Consider the following 20,715-nt stretch of genomic DNA (forward strand, 5'->3'; position numbering starts at 1 on the left):
CACTTATGAACTACATCAACAAACGACAACCACTGAACATCAGGTTCATTAGTACACATGTTGCCTATGATATAATCTGTCTAATTGTTATGCCAAATTAGAGTTTTGACCCCAATTTCATGGTCCACTGAACATGGAAATGATAGTGAGTGGGGCATCCGTGTACTATGGACACATTCTTGTTTTTGGTAAATTCAAAGAAAAAAGATAGGATGGTATTGACCATCATCCAATGGTAGATTTTTAAAATTTTTATTCAATGTGTATTGTAAACTTAGTCACTTGTATGGGAGCATTTGTTGAAATAAAATACAGTTGAATGAACAAACAGATAAATGGACAAAACAAACCACCACTAATTAAATAATTGCATCCCCACTTGACTTTCACTCAGAGGAAGTATAACAATAAGTCTTCTGGTGCTTGTCATGTTCCATGTCTATAGGTATTAAACTCCCACCTTAGTTTCTGTGTGATCTACAAAGTTGATTTTATCAGAGAGTTCATTATCCCAGTGTTTGTGTCATAGGCTAGCTGTGTATGAAAGCCGGATGACTGACTATGCTAACGGTTCAGTCTTGTAAAGTCACTGTCCAGAAAAAGACTAATTAATACTGTATTAAAGGTAAAAGGTGATAATTGGGGCGTAATCAGTTCACCAAAAAAAAAAAAAACACATCTAAAGCTACACCATATAATCTTTGAAAATTGATGAAATTGATGGTACGAAAAAATATCAGAATTCTTTATTGTTATCACATTGATGGAGACTGTAGCTAAAGGTTGGTGACTTGTGACAGACACACCAACATTCAAACATTAACCTTAATTTATGGTATTAAGTCCTAATATTATATCATGCTGTGTATTTTTTTCTGATTGTCACACTAACTAAGAAAAGGTTGTCCAGGATAATTTAAGTAAATTCATGTCTTTAAATAAAATTTGATAAGAGCAAGGTTAAATGTGGAAGTTAGTGGTCATTGAAATAAAGTGTTAAGTGGTCATTGAAATATAAAAGTACATGGTCATTGAGATGTAAAAGTAAACAATCATTTAAATAGAAGTTAATTGTCCAAGGTGAAACTTGTTCTTTTCAAAACGGTTAGAATTAGCTTTTAGAAAAAATTGTTTCATATGAATTTTTTTGTTAGAGGAGAATACAGCCTTTCATTCATAGTTGCCCTATTTGTAAGAACAGTAGGGTTTAATTTTTGAATTTTTTTTTAAGTTATTAATTTAAATGACCTTTGTTTTCAAACATAATATATAATGAAATTCTATGTATTGTTGCTCAATTGATAATACTCAGATATTTGTGTTTTTGTGTTTTCTTGTTTATCTACTGCACACTGCTGTCAGTTTCCAGGAACTGAATTCAAGAGAGAAGTTGCCTAAAGTGATAGATAGGAGGTGCCCTTTTTATTATTTTTATTTTATGGGGAATATAGTGTCAATTATTTGTCTAACAGCACAGTACTCTATGTTAATGTAAATGACAGGATATCTGCTGGTTAAAACCATTGGCAGAAGTGGAAATATATATATAGTAAATTTTCTAAGAAATTTGAAAAAACAATCTTGTATTTCAAATACAGATTAATCTTAAATTGGGTCAGATCTGGATGGCACATGAGAAGGGTAAGTCCAGAATTTCACTGAATGAGATAAAAAGAGAGAAAAAAAAAAGTCAGATTTTCATTAAAAAACATTGAAAATATATGCCAAATCTCTTATCCAAGCATACTAGCTGGTATGTTTACCATAACCTAAACCATATTTGCTCACCCATGCTTGTTGGATATCTCTCAGTTATGTTCTATGGTTTTAATGTGTATTTAGAATTGAACCCAGTGATCAAGGGTCTGACAGAATTAATTTGAAATTCTTTGCAGATAGAAAATCTGATTTCTATCATTTCCATGGTTTTTGTCACAATTTCTGCAGTTTCAATCTGTCTGTCAAAAAGACATTATTGAAATTTCACAAAATTAGAGTTTTACTTTTGTCTCTTCATTGAATTCGAAATTTAATTTAAAAGACAAAATGTTTGATTTTCAGTGTAAAAATATCTGGTAAATTTGAATGAGATTTAAAGGAATAAAAACACATCTGAGACCACGATTTTGGATTATATAATACTATGGATTTTAAAACCAGATGAGGATTTTTCTTTTAATACATTGCAATGATAGCATTTGTTTTGTAGGATTTGGATCACAAGGGACAATACTCTGATTCCAAAGCACTTCGCCATTGTCAAATAATTCAGCTTTAACTATCAATGACATTGTAATAGTAGCTTTTGTGACACTGAATATTTACTTCTCCCTCAGACTGATCATTTCACTCCACATTTTAATTACTATAAGCTTATTGATTTTACTGAAGAAATTTTATTATTTCGTTTTAACATTAAAAACGTGATCTTGTCAAAGACTTGATTGATCGATAGCCCAACACAGGCCGGCTCCAATAGCGGTAATTAAATGCCCTATGGTCAATAGTTTGTCCACTCGGTAGCCCTCGGTGGTCACCTTTAAAGTGGTTATTGATGGAGGTCAAGCCAGGTCGTGATCAAGGATCAGTGATGAAATAAAATAACAATACAACACCAATACAGACCATTCATTGAGACAAATAAATAAATTGTCGTTCAAGTACAAGTTCAAAAAGTCAATGTTTCTGGTCAAATCGAAACAAAATATTCATTTGTAAATGAAAAATTCATGAAGATATCTGATTGATTATTATAATAAATGTTTATTGCTTTAATTATTTTTTTATTTGTTTTAAATGTAACTTTATTGTCCTTAAACTAGACAATGTGACAGCTTCCTGAAAATTAAATTAAACCCATATACAAGACAACAATTTAATCCTAGGAGAACCTTAAAGACATCATTAATATGTATTCACAAGATTTTCTGGAAATTCCAGAATTTCTTTTATTGAATCGACTTTCTGATGGACATTTACATTTCTGTTTTGTGAAAATCTACGATAAAAATTCTGACATGGATTGGTCAATATCAGGATTTGAGCGAGAAAAAAACACATTTGTTTTCACAAATTTATAGGGAAAAATAAAAAAATCCCAATTATTGGAATTCCATTCAGCAAAGAGAATCAAGGACAGGTCATTATGGAGTTATACCACTGGAATAAATTATCAATGTTCTGTCAGTTTGGGAAAACAGTTTTAATGTCTTTTCAAAGAACAGTGACGTCAACAGTGTTTATAAATTACTAAAACATGTTAGGAGATTAATGCTCTAACCTTACACAACTAGTTGCATGTACCCTGTTGGGTTGCTGTCTCATCTGTATATAATTCACATCTCTTTTCATTCATTTCTTATGTCAATTAAAGCTATTTACTCATCTAATTTCCCTCATATTTCGTTTAAAAAAACCTCTCTCAACAATTTTTTTCTGAAAAACACTATAGCTCACCTAGGTGTATACATTCAGTTTAAAATATCTCCTGGTTATGATATCAACAGTGTGAGGTCCTAGTGGGTAGTCAAGGTTATTCAACACCCTGATAGTGATTTTTCACAGTGAATTCTGGGTGATTGCTCGTTGATTCATTCTGTATTCTCTGAAATATCTTTATCTATATTCCATAATTATGAGGCAAATTCTTACCTCCAATTACAAGCAATCATCTTGTAAATGTAGGTATATTTTGCTTACTGTGACTAAAGCTAAAGTACTTGTGTTTCTCTTCCAGCTTTATTTCTTTATACCTAATAGTTGACATTTGGTAATGAACTGCAGTCTGCACTGTTTAAGGTGCCACATGTGGAGCAGGATCTGCTTACCCTTCCGGAGCACCTGAGATCACCCCCAGTTTTTGGTGGGGTTCGTGTTGCTTAGTCTTTAGTTTTCTATGTTGTGTCATCTGTACTATTATTTGTCTATTTGTCTTTTTATTTTTGGCCATGGCGTTGTCAGTTTGTTTTCAATCTATAAGTTTGACTGTCCCTCTGGTATCTTTCGTCCCTCTTTTAAGCCACTAGTCTGATGCCCCAGACTTGTTAAACTTTATTCTGACTTAGTAAGTATTTGCAAAATTTTGTTTAGACACATAAGAAAAATATCGGAATATTGGTCTTCAGACTAGTAGTTGGAAAAATTTTTGGTGCAGACTGGAATTGTGACAAAATTGCAATTTTAAGGTTTTCTAATCTAACAACGCTTACAACATGTTTATTACTCAAAGGAGTTGGTATTATATACAAGAATGTTTTGGGGATCTTGAAATTTCAAAAATTCTCCAATCCTTTCAATTTTTTAAAATTGAAATCTTCTATCAATATACCAGTTATAAGCCCTTTCCAAAGTTTTATATGGAAAATTTAAAGTATACAGAAATCTTTTAGCTTATTTGATACTTTTTGATGTTTTTTTAACAGTCCTGTGATCAATAATTACACTTGGAGTGTTCCTTCAGCTTAAAAATATCTCCTGAAACGCTTTAAATTTCATTGATTCTATCCCATAATGTTTCACTTTAATATTTTACCCATTGGCTTAAAACATCTTCTTTTACCCCTATTAGTTGCAAATACATGTATAAACAATTTTTTCCAATTATTATACTATGTGATATATATATTTGTACATTTCCAAAAAGGGAGCTTACTTGCACGGTTCTTGAAGAAATTTAACTTAACTTATGACATGATACACATACAGAAAATAGTACCTTTTTTTTGGCATTTTACATTATATTCATAACAATCTTATGAAGATCAGTTTACTTCAAACCAGATCTTTGTTTTTCATGTATTTTCAATTTGTGTTTGATATGAAGTCCCAAAAATATATATATGTATTGCAAGCAAAATGTAGATAACTGTGTTGATCTATTGTTTTAAAGTCGGTATTATATAATAAAAATTGGGCATTATCATGCAGAGGATATTTGTTTTAATGATTTGTGCCTATGTTGCATGTATTACTATTGTGTCTTTTCTCTGTGCTCATTTAAAAAATAGATATCATATTATGAATTAAAACAAATGAAAATGTTGGTTGTCTTTATTTATTTATATATTTTATTTTAATTAATATTTTAATGTTTTAATAATAGGCAAAGGATATTTTTACAAAATGGTTTAACAAAAAGTAAAGAAAAAGGATTTTATTAGACATCACATAGTTAAGCTTGACCTGTTTTTTCATAACATACATTTAAAGGAACTTTGTTTGTAATAAAAAAAAAAAATTTATTCAAAATTATATTTTTTGTATTGATTAATAATCTGAAACTGTGATTATTTGATATTCTAAGATAGAAAATTTGTTGATTATCTGATATACCTTAGGTTCACTGAAAATTGTGTGGAAGTAGTTTAATTTTGTAAATTAAAGAAATTTTACATAAACACAGATGTTGCAAATTAGATGCACACATTTTGTCTTTTCAGAGGTTGAATATTTTGATAATTTTCTTTCTAAGAAAGTAAAATTTTGATAAGATGCCCACATTTGTCTTTTCAGAAACTATAGACATTTTTAAAATGATATTTTGAGAATTTTGTCAAATTTCTTATATAAAGATGTACCGTACCTTAAAGAAAAAAAAGAAAAAATTCTGAATGACAAGTTAAAATTAAAAAAAAAAATTTTCGTAAAACATTTAATAAGATGTAAAAAAAATGCTTTAAGTGATTTAATGAACGGGTGAATTTTCCTTTTCTGTACTGACAAACAGATTGTTACTCATGAATGCCTTATTGTGAATTTAAATTTCTCCCTAATTAATTAGAGGTTTTCATCTTTAAAAAAAATTGTAAGTCTAATTCTTTCTTAAGGGCTGTCATTCTAACTACTTAAAAAAAATAATTCAAGTTTTTAATCCTTTCCTGTCAATTAAATGTTTTATACATGGTCATCAGAGGTCTAATGTTCATGAAGATTAAAAAAGTAAAATTCCATTTTGCTATTTCTTGCTGTAAAGTAGCTATTTCTTATTGATTTTACGTAACGGTTAAAGAAATGCTATTGGTAATAAAGCATACAAGATGTCCTCAAATTCCTAGCTTTCACAATTACGTCTTGGCTGTGAGATTTAAAGTATCTCATTAAATCTTGACAATGTTCTATCTTCTTGTCACACTGTTTCAACTAAGAGTCCAACCTCAACATTATATTTAAAATTCAAATATACCAAATGAAAATAAATTCAACATATTTTCCCATTACCATTGACAGAAATTCACTTAAATTTTAAATTTGAAATCTACAATTATGCTTTTAGATCTTTAATTTGCTATTTCATAACAGTATTCATGGATTTAAAAGACTTTTTTCCTAGGAAAAAAAATAATGAAGAACATTTATGTGGAGAGTGAAGTCAGCAATTTTAGCTATGAAACCCTGCTTAAAATATTAAAAAGCAAATGCATTAAAAATTCAGAGAATATAAAATGGTTTATTGCAGCTGCATGTCAATTTGAAAGATTTGTTGAGAAACGCAGGTATAAATTTGGAAAAATATTAATAATATAAAGAAATGGCATTTCCTTCATTTAGATTAAGTAGATGGAGTATTATAATGACCCGCTATAAACTTTTTTATGGTATTCAATAATGGTTGAATGGACAAAGTTTATAATGACAACTGACCGTTTGTACTGACCACCTGAAGCATACCTTTAAAATGCATTTTATTTATGACTGGTCAGGGAACATGGTCTTCTATTGTTGGTTAATTGTGGCAGGATATTTTTTGAGAACATTAATTTTGATGGGATTAAATGACCACGGTCAAGGGGTCCCCGGTGAATTCATTTGACCAGATCTTATTGTTTGTCAGAGGTTGCGGTCAATTCATAAAAAGGTCTGGGAAAATTCTTTTTCTTTTGTTTTCTGCATAAAAAAGAATTAATATGATAGCCATGTATTTTTTCTCTCTTGAATAGATTTGTATTTCTCAGAAGAAATAGTGACTCTTTCAAAGTAATTACCAAGATGAAAATGTCCATGCTTTTTGCAAAATTAACATAGCTTTAGGAAAAGTAAAGATATTCATATTACTTTAAAAGAAACTATTGACGTTTTCAACAGTTATTAAAACTTTGATGTTAAAAATATATTTTTTTAATAAATATTTATAATGATCATTTTAATACAAACTATATTTCTACAAGCTTTTTGTGATGTAATGCTAATGATGAGCTGTTTCTTGATTATGAAATGTATAAGCAATTTCAAATAAATGATTTTCATGAATTTCATATATGTCTTTAGTTCTGTTGTAACAGTGTTTTCTTACACAAAGTCAGAGCTGTAACTTTATTTTAGCCACACCAATTTGAATTTTTCTTTTAAATTATACATATCATGAATTTTTTATGTTTTTCGAGGTAAAAAAATATCTAGTGGCAAACAAAATTTATATTTTCTTTTTCTAAATTATATGAATACTTGCCAAGTGTTTCACTCATACAGGACCTAGAAATGATTTTATTATTTTACGTTGATCTGGAAAATAAGTTCTTTTTTAAAGTTGTGTCTAAAAGTTAGCACTTAATATTACTATCTATTTTGTAAAGGTTGTGCAATTACTCTTTTTATTTGTGTATTTTCTCTTAAATATTTGTACGAGAAGTCTTGTAGTTTCCAAAATATTTTTTTAAGTATAGTTTTGAGTTTTATTAGATCAGGTCTGTTTTGAGAAATTACAATCTCTGCTTTGTCTTTTTTTAATTCTTTTTTATTTAAAAAATGAAAATTAAACTTGATATATTTTATGCTTCCAAAGCGCTTTTCTGGATTTGCCTTCATCTGGAAGGCTCAAAGCTAAAAAGAATTAAAAGCCCAATTTTTTATATAACGAAACAATAATGGAATTGTTTATTATTAACAATGCCTATTTATAGTACTGTAAACCAACTAGTTTTACAAATACAAATACATTTGTACTTTTTTTTCATATTTTCCAATTTTGCTGACTTTTACAGAATTTTTTTCTCGCAATTTTCAAACTAGCTTAATTAATGTATTCAAATGAGAGACGGTCCTTGTTTGACTAAATTCAATGTGAGAATTTTTATTTGTGTTGATGTTCCTATTTGTTATAGTCCCATAAATATATCGCTCATCAAAATTAGTTGGTTTAAAATAAGTGCAAGAGAGTTTTGTTGAACATTGAGAAATATCATGAAGGTAGTGACCGCCATTAGATAAGCGTTTTGATGTAGTTTAACAGTTTTGTTATATTTATATGTAAATTATAGTGTATTTTGTGAAAATGTACAAGAACCAGAAGACCCCATGTTTTTTCTAAGGAAAATTTTTCAGTGCATGATTTTTTACTTGTTAGGGAAGGCCTGAATTTCATTTTAACCTTTGCTGTGACATCAGCACTCAGGGCTCATATATGGCATCTTTTTAATGAACCAACAATTATCCATTGTATCTATTTTATGTAACTGCTTTTATTGAAATGCCATGTGTTTATTGTTTGTCTTTAAAATGTTTTCCATTTTATATACATGACCTATGAAAATTCAATGGATGTCTTGGCACCAGCAATTCAAGGATTATGCCCCTTAAAAAATAGTAATAATAGAAAACTAAAAAAATTATTAGTCCCCTACGACGAAGTCAAAGGGGACTTTAGGTTTGCACTCCGTCTGTCTGTCTGTCCATTTGCAGTCAGGCAAATCAGTTTTCCTCACTTTTTTCTTCGTGCTTGAAGATATTAATTTGATATTTGGTGTATTGTTTTATCATGACAAGTTACAGATCAAGTTTGACTTTTGATCTGGCCTGACGATTTTGTGCAGAGTTATGGTCCTTGAACTTAGAAAATTCACTCAAATAATCAGTTTTCTGCACTTTTTTTTGTCATGCTTGAAGATATTGATTTGATGATTGGTATATAGTTTTATCATGACGAGTTACAGATCAAGTTCGAATTTTGGTCTGGTCTAATGATTTTGTGCAGAGTTATGGTCCTTGGACTTAGAAAATTCACTCAAATAATCAGTTTTCCTCACTTTTTTTCATCATGCTTAAGATATTGATTTGATAATTGGTATATAGTTTTATCATGACAAGTAACAGATTAAGTTCGAATTTTGTTTCAGTCTGATGATTTTGTGTAGAGTTATGGTCCTTGGACTTAGAAAATTCACTCAAATAATCAATTTTCCACATTTTTTTTCGTCATCCTTGAAGATATTGACTTGTTATTTGTTTTACAGCTTACACCATGACAAGTTATAGATCAAGTTAGCATTTTGTTCCAGTACAATGAATTTTTAACTGGTAGGGGACTATGTATTGCCAGGCAATGCTCTTAGAATGCTTGTTGATTTTAGTATACAAGTTGTATGACTAAAATGGTGGTCATTTTATGAAGTTCAAGGTCAGTTATCAGCATCACAGCTTGCTAGGGTCAGCTTTGTCTGTGATTATTAATCAAACAACAATCAATCAATCATGTTAGTGTCAGGAACTATTTCCATTCAAAAACATCAGGGAAAATTGATTACTGCCTGTTTATACATGTATAACAAATCAACACTTTTATAGTGCTTCCTGTAAAATACATGCATTTCCATGAGTTGCGCCATTTTAAAAGGAATAACCATGAAAATTTACATGTACTGTGGATTCATTTATTTTCGTGGGTACCAATTTTCGTGGATTGAGGAATGTGCCAGTATTTTCGTGGATATATGATTTCTTAGTTGTGCCCAAGTCTGCATACAAACTTATAGAAAATTTGCACATTCGTTGAACATTTAAATTCGTGGTTCACCTGAACCCACGACATCAATGAAAATTGGTATCCAAAGAATAATAATGAATCCACAATATATTATGTAGAATTTGGGTAGCACTGGACGACTGTGCTTATCTTTTACATATTTATTCCCATATTGCACGATTATAAGTATTAAAATAGAGGGGGAAGCTACCAAGGTGACATAAAGTCCATTCCTGGAATTCGCTGTTAAGTTTAGAAATTATTAAGAAACTGAAGTACCAACTCTTTCAGGTGAACTTGTCACCTTAGGTGGTTTCAGCTATTCTTTAAAAGATTCCTGTTAGTCATCTAGCTCCTCAAGTATTCACACATTCTTGGCTTTCAAATTTTTGGTTTTGAATGTTCCCTGGTAGAGATAAATCTAGAAAAGCACTGCCAATGCATCAAATGTTTTAGACATTATTTTTAATCTTCAACTTTATCAAATTTTATTAAACCGCTTGACTCTCCCAAAAAATGAATGATATTTTTGAACCATGAAAAAATCAGCTATATTTATTTTTTTTCCTTGCATTTTAATTCCTCTCTATTAATTATTAGTATATTTTAAGTATATATGTTTTAAATTCTGTATATTATCTTCCAATATGTGATAAAAATGATAATAACAAATATGGCAAGTCAATGTTTGTGTAAACAAACAATTGTTTTATTGTCTTGCTGATAGGCTAAACTGATACTAGAGATTTAATCATGGGTTATGAGAGGTCAGCAATGTTCAGTGTCCTGTGACACTAACTGACCCTTCAATGACACCACTGTCCACTGTACAATATTTTATTCTCTACATGAGAACTTTTTTGCTTGATGAATAGTCAAAAAATATTATTTGTTGTTTGATTGATGCAGGTGACCGAGGGCCATTTAAGGCCAATGGACATTAGGACTGACCAATCAGGGTGGCCTGAGTTGTTTATAAGTCTCCTGAACTGACCCCATGTTTTATCACTCCAGTGTAATCAATGTAAATGGAAACTTTATTTTATATCTATGGGATACTTAAAATCCTACCCTGTTTTTGTAAGGTTATTATGATGGAAAATCATGATTTATTATGTAATTGCAATAATATTCCTCACAAATGTAAGTATTCATTAAGAGGCTTTTAGTTCAGAAGTAATAATTATCAGAAAGAAGAATACATACAAAAATAATTTGACACTTCAAAAATGCAATTTAATTCTTCTCTTTGCAGTAGTGCATCAATTTAATTCTTCTCTATGCTGTAGTGCATCAATTTCTTTAATAATTTTTTGTATGTGGTATAAGTCTTTAAAAGTAATGCTTGTCCTTTATTGAGGAAAATTAAAAGAGGCAGACTCTTTAATTAGGAAATGTGACAAAGGCTCAGTTTTCATTAACTTCCTGTAGAACACAGGGTAAGATCAAAGTATCTACCTGCCATTTACATATATGTAGGTAAATCATTAGAAGAAAATCCGAAAAACCTGCTCCATTATCATTAGTGAGATTCTAGAACAACAATGTCATGCAGTGTAACAATATGTATACTATGATGACAAAAGAATTGTCAAGTTATCATCAGCATTCCCCCAAAAGGGACCTATTTAGATAGGCCAAGGGGAGAGTTGTGTTTAAAAAAAACTGGGTTAACCTTCCTGTGCCTGTTACAAGATTGGCTATCTGGATCATGTGTTGTTCCTAGTTGTTTTTCTTTGTTTGTGCTCCTGCTTTCTTGGAAGAGTTGAGGTGTTTTTGTGGTCTGTTGTACTGTCAGGAGTTGAGGTGTTTTTGTGGTCTGTTGTACTGTCAGGAGTTGAGGTGTTTTTGTGGTCTGTTGTACTGTCAGGAGTTGAGGTTTTTTTGTGGTCTGTTGTACTGTCAGGAGTTGAGGTGTTTTTGTGGTCTGTTGTACTGTCAGGAGTTGAGGTGTTTTTGTGGTCTGTTGTACTGTCAGGAGTTGAGGTTTTTTTGTGGTCTGTTGTACTGTCAGGAGTTGAGGTGTTTTTGTGGTCTGTTGTACTGTCAGGAGTTGAGGTTTTTTTGTGGTCTGTTGTACTGTCAGGAGTTGAGGTGTTTTTATGGTCTGTTGTACTGTCAGGAGTTGAGGTGTTTTTGTGGTCTGTTGTACTATCAGGAGTTGAGGTTTTTTTGTGGTCTGTTGTACTGTCAGGAGTTGAGGTTTTTTATACGAACGCAAAAAATTTTTGTGGTCGTATATTGGTATGACGTTGGCATCGTCGTCGTCTTCCGAAGACACATTAGTTTTCGCACTCTAACTTTAGTTTAAGTGAATGGATCTCAATGAAATTTTACCATAAGGTTCAATACCACAAAAGGAAGGTGGGGATTGATTTTGGGGGTTATGGTACCCACAGTTAAGGAATTAGGGGCCAAAAAGGGGCCAAAAATAAGCATTTTTGTAACTTCCAGACATAACTTGTGTGTAAGTGTATGGATCTCTCTGACATTGTACCACAAGGTTCCATATCACAAAGCGAATGCTGGGATTGATTTTGGGGGTAATTGCCTCCAAATTTTAGGAATTAGGGGCAAAAAAGGGGCAAAAAACAAGCATTTTTCTAGTTTCATGACAATAACTTGTGTGTAAGTGTATAGATCTCTCTGACATTGTATCACAAGGTTCCATATCACAAAGGGAATGCTGGGATTGATTTTGGGGGTAATTGCCTCCAAATGTTAGAATTAGGGGCAAAAAAGGGGCAAAAAAAACAAGCATTTTTCTAGTTTCATGACAATAACTTGTGTGTAAGTGTATGGATCTTTATGAAATTGTACTGCAAGGTTCCATATCACAAAGGGAAAGCTGGAATTGAGTTTGGGGGTAATTGCCCAAAAAGTTTAGGAATAAGGGGCCAAAAAGGGGCCAAAAATAGGCATTTTTCTAGTTTCATGACAATAACTTGTGTTTAAATGTATGGATCTCTCTGAAATTGTACTGCAAGGTACCATTCCACAAAGGGAAGGCTGGGACTGATTTTGGGGGTAATTCCCTCAAAATTTTAGTAATTAGGGGCCATAAAAGGGCAAAAAAACAAGCATTTTTCTAGTTTCATGACAATAACTTGTGTGTAAGTGTATGGATCTTTATGAAATTGTACTGCCAGGTTCCATATCACAAAGGGAAAGCTGGAATTGAGTTTGGGGGTAATTGCCCAAAAAGTTTAGGAATAAGGGGCCAAAAATAAGCATTTTTCGAGTTTCCAGACAATAACTTGTGTTCAAATGTATGGATCTCTCTGAAATTGTACTGCAAGGTACCATTCCACAAAGGGAAGGCTGGGATTGATTTTGGGGGTAATTCCCTCAAAATTTTAGTAATTAGGGGCCATAAAAGGGCAAAAAAACAAGCATTTTTCTAGTTTCCAGACAATAACTTGTGTTCAAGTGTATGGATCTCTCTGAAATTGTACTGCAAGGTACCATACCACAAAGGGAAAGCTGGGATTGAGTTTGGGGGTGATGAATCATAAGGGGGTTCAACAAATTTGGGGGGATTTTTGTTCATTTTTTTTCTTTAAAATTTTCCATTTTAAATTGGTTTTTTCTTATTTATATATTAAAGCAAATAATAATGATATGGTTTGAATAGGTAAATTAAAAAATTTTAAGTTCTTAGACCACTTTCATTCTGTGTGAGAAACCTATGCTGTGTCAAATATTTAATTACAATCCAAATTCAGTGCTGTATCAAGCTTGAATGTTGTGTCCATACTTGCCCCAACTGTTCAGGGTTCGACCTCTGCGGTCGTATCAAGCTACGCCCCAGCGGAGCATTTTATTGTGGTCTGTTGTACTGTCAGGAGTTGAGGTGTTTTTGTGGTCTGTTGTACTGTCTAATACTTGTGGTAATTCCTGCTACTCTGGATTCATTATTATTCATTGGACACCAATATTTTGGGATTTCGTTGTTTCAGGTGAACCAGGAATTAAAATGTTCAACGAATTACAGATTTTTTAAAAAGTTGTATGCAAACTTTGGCAAAATCGTGACATCAAATATCCATGAAAATGCAAGTTTTCTTCAATTAACAAAAATTGGTACCAACGAAAATAAATAATTCAACAGTATCCTTTTAATAGTCAATGAGCTAATATAAAAAAAAGCAGATTGGGTATGATTGCAAATGAGACAACTCAATATGTAATGTCAGAATCAAAAGAATACCAAAGGGGCAACCAGAATCTGTTTATCAAGGACAGACAACACCATTGCAAATGGGAAAAACAAGCATTGGTTTTCTAAATATTATTGGGACCTCAGTGGCTGAATGGTGTAAGTAGTCCAACTACTGTATCACTAGCCTGTCAACACTGAGGTTGCGAGTTTTAATCCAGCGTAAGGGAGGTGCTTTTGACTCCAACCTTAATTGACTAGGATTGTCATTTTTCCTACCAAAGGTTCTCTCAGGGCACTCCAGCTTCCTCCACCAATAAAAACTGACCTCCACAAAATAGCCAATAGTGCTTAAAGTGGGGTTAAACACCAATCAATCAATCAATCTAAACATTACATAGAAAGAACCTTTCAGAACTGATTGAAACGGAAGTCACGTAAACTCATACTCAATTGTTGGAAGGATTGTTTTTAAATTTTTGTGTAATTAAAGACCAGAGTAATTTATGGTCAGTGCATAAGACGTTTGCATATTTGCTGCAAGTATTGATTTCTGCTTGATAAATCTGTGTTATATGTTCCTGTGAATTAATAAGAAAGGAAGATATTTATCCTTCTCTATGGCAGTCATGACACATACCTTTGTCACCCTGATGTCATTTGTCACTGCATAACAACTTATCTAGTGTCATGGTAACGTGACATTATTAAATTTTATTCCATATATCGGTATGTCAAGACATAATTTTGCAGTCTCCATGGATTTTGGTCATATGCTTTTCTTCAGAACTGATAAATTGTTTGCAGTTGTAAAATTAAAACTTGAAATGATTTTGAAAAATAAAAATAAAATGCATATGAATCTTTCTTTTTTTTTTTTTTTTAGATGAAATTGCTTTCCAAAGAAGTTAATGAGTCTTTACATGCATTTTAATCTTGAATTTTATACATTTGTGTATTTAAACTAATTCCAATGTCAACATACTTGTATTTATAACATGTATTGATATGTCTTCTCTCTTTGTTGGTTTTGACATCTAAAAATAGCATTTTGTAGTTTCTGGAATCTTAAAAAAGAAGATGAGTGTTTATAAAAAATCAGAAATGAATATATAGCCTTAAGACAGTCTATGTTTTTTTATTGTTAAACCATTAATACTGTATAGATATATTGTATGAAATGTGAATGTCCTTTATAAAATTTAAAATTTAAATAATGAATGTTTTAAAATTGACAAAAAAGATAAAGGGCACTAGGATTCATTGTATCATTGACTTATTCTGTGATGAGCACAATATATTCAAGCTGCAGTAATATTTAAAAGATTCTGTAATAAAAAGTTAGAAAATGTGTACACTAATTGTGTGTACAAAATCAGCTGTTATAAATAAAACAAATTATGAAAAGAAATGTTTTTCTCCTCAAAAGAATATTCTGTTTCATTGTATCATTGATTTTAATGGATATTTACCATGGTTTATAATTTAAAAAATTCAATTTCATGATTACTAATTTGTAGTTCTGATCACAATGACAATTTTTTTTGAGTTACTGCATTAATATAAGTTTACAAAATGTACTACACAGTGCAGTTAGCGCAGTTAGAAAAAATTCTACACTATAAATTTATTCAACTTTGTTCAATATTAAATTCTAGAAAATGCCTCAAGACTTTCTTGTGAATAAATGTCACTGACCTACAGATCAACCTTGAAAGTACATTAAAGTTATTATCTTTAAGAAAAATTGTACTTCATTAAAACAAAAAGAAAACATGCACAATGTTCACTTCATCATTCTTGGGTTTTTGGTGAACAATTCCATTGACAATTTATTATTTTGAAAGTGTAATAAATTGCATATTCTTAATGAGTAAGTATAGTACAGAATGTTTTGTCTTCCTGTATCATTCAAGATGGAGAAGACATACCATTGATCTTGGTTAGGTATAGATCAAAAGATTAGAATAGGAAGTGTATTAATCAGGTGCAAGGGATTTGTCTGGACTGCTCCTTAATCGATATAATCCCCAACATGTAATGAAAGGACTGAAGTATTGCTTTAGTTACTTTATCTTATTAGCTTACCTGAGTACCTAGTGTAATGGAAAATACATTGTCTTACCTTTCCTTAAATCTTTATTGGATTCCTTGCTTGTGGAGGTATTATTTTCTCCATTAGTAATCCTGATGATTTTAAAAGAAAATTTAGCATGAAAATGTTTATTTTTTGGTTCTTAATGTAATTTACTGAAGATAAATGCATTTTGATTCAGATTCAAAGAATAACGAACTAAAGTTTTGGTCATTTAGTTTTGTTTATATTTTCAACAATATACTTTTAGCATTTCTTTTAATGAAGTTTGTTTTTCCAAAGAAATTTGTTGCAATATTTTGTCCATTGTTAACAAGAGATGACCACCATCATGCAGTGCACATGAGTAAAACCAATATAATGTGTTTACTGTATCATTTATTGGATAATATTGGGTGATTTTTAGTTATATGATTACAGATTGTCCAGTGAAACTTTGTTTGACATAGTAGATTATAATTGTATGCTTGGACAAATGTTCATTGAACCATTCAGCACATTTGTGAAGTCTTTTAGTGTATAGTCCAAGACAGTTACTCAAGTCAGTCCTATTATATATTGTGATTTTCTTTTGCAGTGGAACAGGAAAATGACTTACTTGTATGTGGAGAATGCCAAACCAGCTTTCCACTGCGAGACATACTCAAGTTTATCAAACATAAAATCAACAAATGTAACAAAGACGATGGTGATGCAGATACCCCGGAAAATGACGATGAAGACCAGGAGACTGCAGACATATGCAGTATCAGTCTTAAACGTACCAGTATATCTGCACCTATCTCCAGAAAGGAATCCTTAGAGACAAGACTCTCACCGTTACTAGACTGCAGTAACGATGATATCAAAGAAAATGATTTCTCCCCTGAGGAAGAACTCAAACATGTCCGGCCGCCATTGAAGTTGAAACAAGGGGTAGATGCCGAATCTAACACAACTCATACAGGTAGGTCATGTTCACTTGGCAATAAAAAAGATGAAATGGCATTTAGTAGCTAGATATATATAGATTCTTGCTTCTATGCAAATATGCAATAGAAAAGACTAAATGGTATTCAGTAGCATGAAGTGTGAATATTCTTCATTCTTTACAAGTTCATATATGCATTATTAACCAATTAGCTTTTTCTTGTAATAAAAGTGTGAAAAGGTTCAGACCATTGATTTCATTGTACACCTTATCCTGTTTCACTGTGTTAGAAGTACTGTAGGCCCTTTAACATATTTTCATTTTTTATAAAGACTCTGACTATGTGGTATGGGTTTCACTCTTTGTTGAACGCCGTACAGTGACCTATAGTTGTTAATTTCTGTGTCATTTGGTCTCTTGTGGAGATTTATGTCTCATTGGCAATCATACCACATCTTCTTATTTCTATATATCATAGACTTAGAAGGGAGGATTCATGCCAATTTATTCAATGAATTGCTGATGTTATATAAATGTTAAGTCCCCAAATACAAGATAATTTTACCTTGCCAAGGACATTTCTTATTTCTTATAATACTCCCTATAGTCCTTACCTTAGCCTATATCACGTTGCTCAGTCGCTCTATAAATTCTTGTATCACATAGCTTTGAGATGTGAGCAGAACTTATTAGTGACATCACAATGTCTTAGAAGTTATCCAGAGGGGAAAATTATAAGAAATAGCAGGATAAACAGATTATCAGGTTTTCTGCATATAGATATTGTGAAATATCAGCCACTTAACACTATGTCAAAGCATTTAATTAACCCACAAAAAAGATTCACATTGTGGCTTGCGGCAGATATTTGATGATGTCAATGAACAGCAAAGCCAACAACCTATACAACTCATATTCCCCCCCCCCCCAAAAAAAAAATATTAGCTCCTCCATCTGTATACCATAGGATACATGTAAGTTTGATATTATAGGCACAAATTTATCATTCTGTCCAATATTTCCTTCATCTTCAGGGTTTGAAGTAAACCTTTTTTACTGTGGTAGTCAAAAAGGACTTATAATGACCACTACTAAATAACTAATCTGATATATAGGTGTTGTTTTTTTGTCTACAACTAAAAATTCTAACTGAAATATAAGTAATCCTTTTAAGTATATTATTGACCCTTTTATGGTACGCAGCAAAATAAATTTGTTAAAAAAAAAATCAGTAGTTCTTGGACTATCAGATTACTTTTAGTATGATTTTGGAACTCCATGCATTAAAACACATCTTCACCTGTTTTTAGTTACATAATAAAACATCTGTATGATGAGTGTATTCTCTGAAATAATTAAAATATAATCAACACAATGACATCAACAGAAGGGTTCCAGGTTACTCATAATGACAAAACAAATCTGCAGTTGCTAGCTAATTACATCAGTTAGGTTCTTTATTAGTTGATATGTCATAAAATTAACGGAGATAATTATGTTTTTATAAGAAAAGTAGTTCTTCAAAATAGAATTGTTATGCAGACTTGTATAGGACAGAGTAGTTAGTAAGTTACTTCATCTTGTTCAGTTACCTATTCTCCTGATCTACTAATATCTAGTTATCAATCAAAGTATTGTTCAGTTACCTATTCTCCTTATCTACTAATATTTAGTCATCAATTAAAGTATTGTTTTTTTCCCTAAACTTAGCCTATCCAGAAAAACTGCTACGTATACAATTCCAGTCTCAAATTTGTGCAGAAAATTTTTTTTTTCATATATTCTCTATATTGTTCACTAAGCAGTCTCAGTCTTGTTAAGCTCTGTTAAATTGACTTCTAAACACATTGATGAGAGGTATTACTTATATAACTGTTTATCTCATCATCTCTTAACCACAACATAGTTTTGTAAAATAAAAGATTTACCTACCTACAGTATACATATAAGTAAGGAAGGTTGAGTTTAGAGAACACTCAATAAATTATGACTTTAGCATCAATTAACTGTTCCTGATCTACTAATTAGTTCCTTCAGTTACAAATCCTTCATCTACTAATAATTCTCAGTTTCATTTTCAATAATCTACTAATAATTGTCTTCAGTGATCATTCCCTCTTCAATTAACAGATGCATGTTAAGTTGGAGCATAGTCTGTTTCACAAACTTTCGTATGGTGAATGCACATTTTGATTATATTTATTATCAATTGTATTGACAAGGTATATGTCTAATGTTCCAAAAGACATATGAATCTGCATAAGTCATATTCAATAATATGTATTGTATTTGACAGTCATAAAAGCACATCAAAGATACCAGGCTTAAGTTGATCTGTGACTTACAGGCTTACATTGGAAACTACCAGTTTATTAAGATGAAGAACAACAATAAAAAGTGCCATTTCTATAATATAAATCTACTAAATTGTAAAATCATAGTTTTTCCAATGTTATGTCATGTACATCAACCTATTTTTTTGTTTATCCTTTTAAGATAAAATTCTGATACAACCTATTTGTGAGTTACAAGAGAGTTAAAATAAGCAGAAGTTTTTTCCATAGTCAGATTAAGAAACAAGAAATGTGTTCATCGAATCTATCATTCAATTAATCTTATGTTATAAAATTGTAGGCTGATGAATTGGTTTGATTGTCTAAAGTCTTACTTAATATTGAATTTAAACAAAATATATGCCTTCTTTCTTTTGTTGTTTTGTTACATCTATTTTTATTTTATTTTTACTCCCTTGACCTTGGCAGTTTTTTGTTCTAGCACATGAGTACTAAAAATGGTATGAGACAGATTTTTTGTGCACTGCATATGTTTTTTGGAATAAAGTTTGAGAAGCTTTAAACACCAAATATGAAAAAAAAAGTATTAACAAAAATACCAAACTCCAATGTAAATTAAAAAAGGGTTGAGGTCCATAAAACATAAAAAAACAAACGCTCGACAATATCAACCAATTGAAAGAATGGAGACCAACTGTCATATTCCTGACTTAGGACATTTACTGAAGAAGAAAAGCATACAAACCAGTAGGACTAAAACAGAACAGGAAAAGAAAGGTCATTTTGCCCAAGGTAGTGCAGCTTTGGTGTAGAACAATTAATCTGTATTGGGACCATCATGACATGATACTGTGAAAAAACCGTGTCATTAAGTCCTATTTACTGATGTATGAACCAAGCATAATAAATAGAATCAATGTGATGTAGAAAAAAACAGTTTTTTGTAAAAGTCTTTCTGTGTGTAAAACATCCAAAGTTATTTTAAAATGTGGTGTACATGCGATAATTTTACAAATTTGTAAAAAAAGACTGAGGACCATTTCCATGGGTCAGTAAAGAAACTTATATAACTGAGGAGTGTTCAGAAAGACAAATTTCCAATACTTCAGAGGAAAAGGATAAGACAACACATCTTTAACTGTTCTTTATGGAAAGAAGGCTACATCCCTTCGGGATTCAATACATGGTACTGCAAAAAACTGCGAAAGCCAAATCATTTTCTTTAAAGTATGATCTGATTTTGATTCTTTTGATAAAGCCTTTTACCTTATTTTTACAAACTCGTTGCTTCATTCTGAAATAACCATCTAGTTTCTTTTTGTTTCTCCCTTCTGATTATTATATTCACAACTTTTCGAATTTTCCATGTTTCATTTCCCCCCACAATAGAATTTGTAAGATTTTGATGGATTTCTTCAACATATTTTGAAAAAAAAAATGCATTCAAATTTCTTGACATTACATTCTGAAGGATCTGATATCAAAATTAGTTCATACTGCTCATATATTATCTACGTGTATTTT

The 20,715-nt window shown here is 31.2% G+C and overlaps 1 protein-coding gene across 1 annotated transcript in view; it reads left to right on the forward strand.

The window, feature by feature from the left end:
* The window catches only part of LOC127699186 (B-cell lymphoma/leukemia 11A-like), a 58,258-nt gene that overhangs the window by 13,925 nt on the left and 23,618 nt on the right, over nucleotides 1-20,715 (forward strand). Inside the window, exon 2 of the mRNA XM_052202940.1 lies at nucleotides 16,565-16,933. Within this exon, the coding sequence (XP_052058900.1) occupies nucleotides 16,565-16,933 (369 nt within the window). The remainder of the gene's footprint in view (nucleotides 1-16,564; nucleotides 16,934-20,715) is intronic.

The sequence above is a fragment of the Mytilus californianus genome, unplaced genomic scaffold, assembly GCF_021869535.1.
Source record: "Mytilus californianus isolate M0D057914Y unplaced genomic scaffold, xbMytCali1.0.p SCAF_4, whole genome shotgun sequence".
NCBI classification, from domain to species: Eukaryota; Metazoa; Mollusca; class Bivalvia; order Mytilida; family Mytilidae; genus Mytilus; species Mytilus californianus.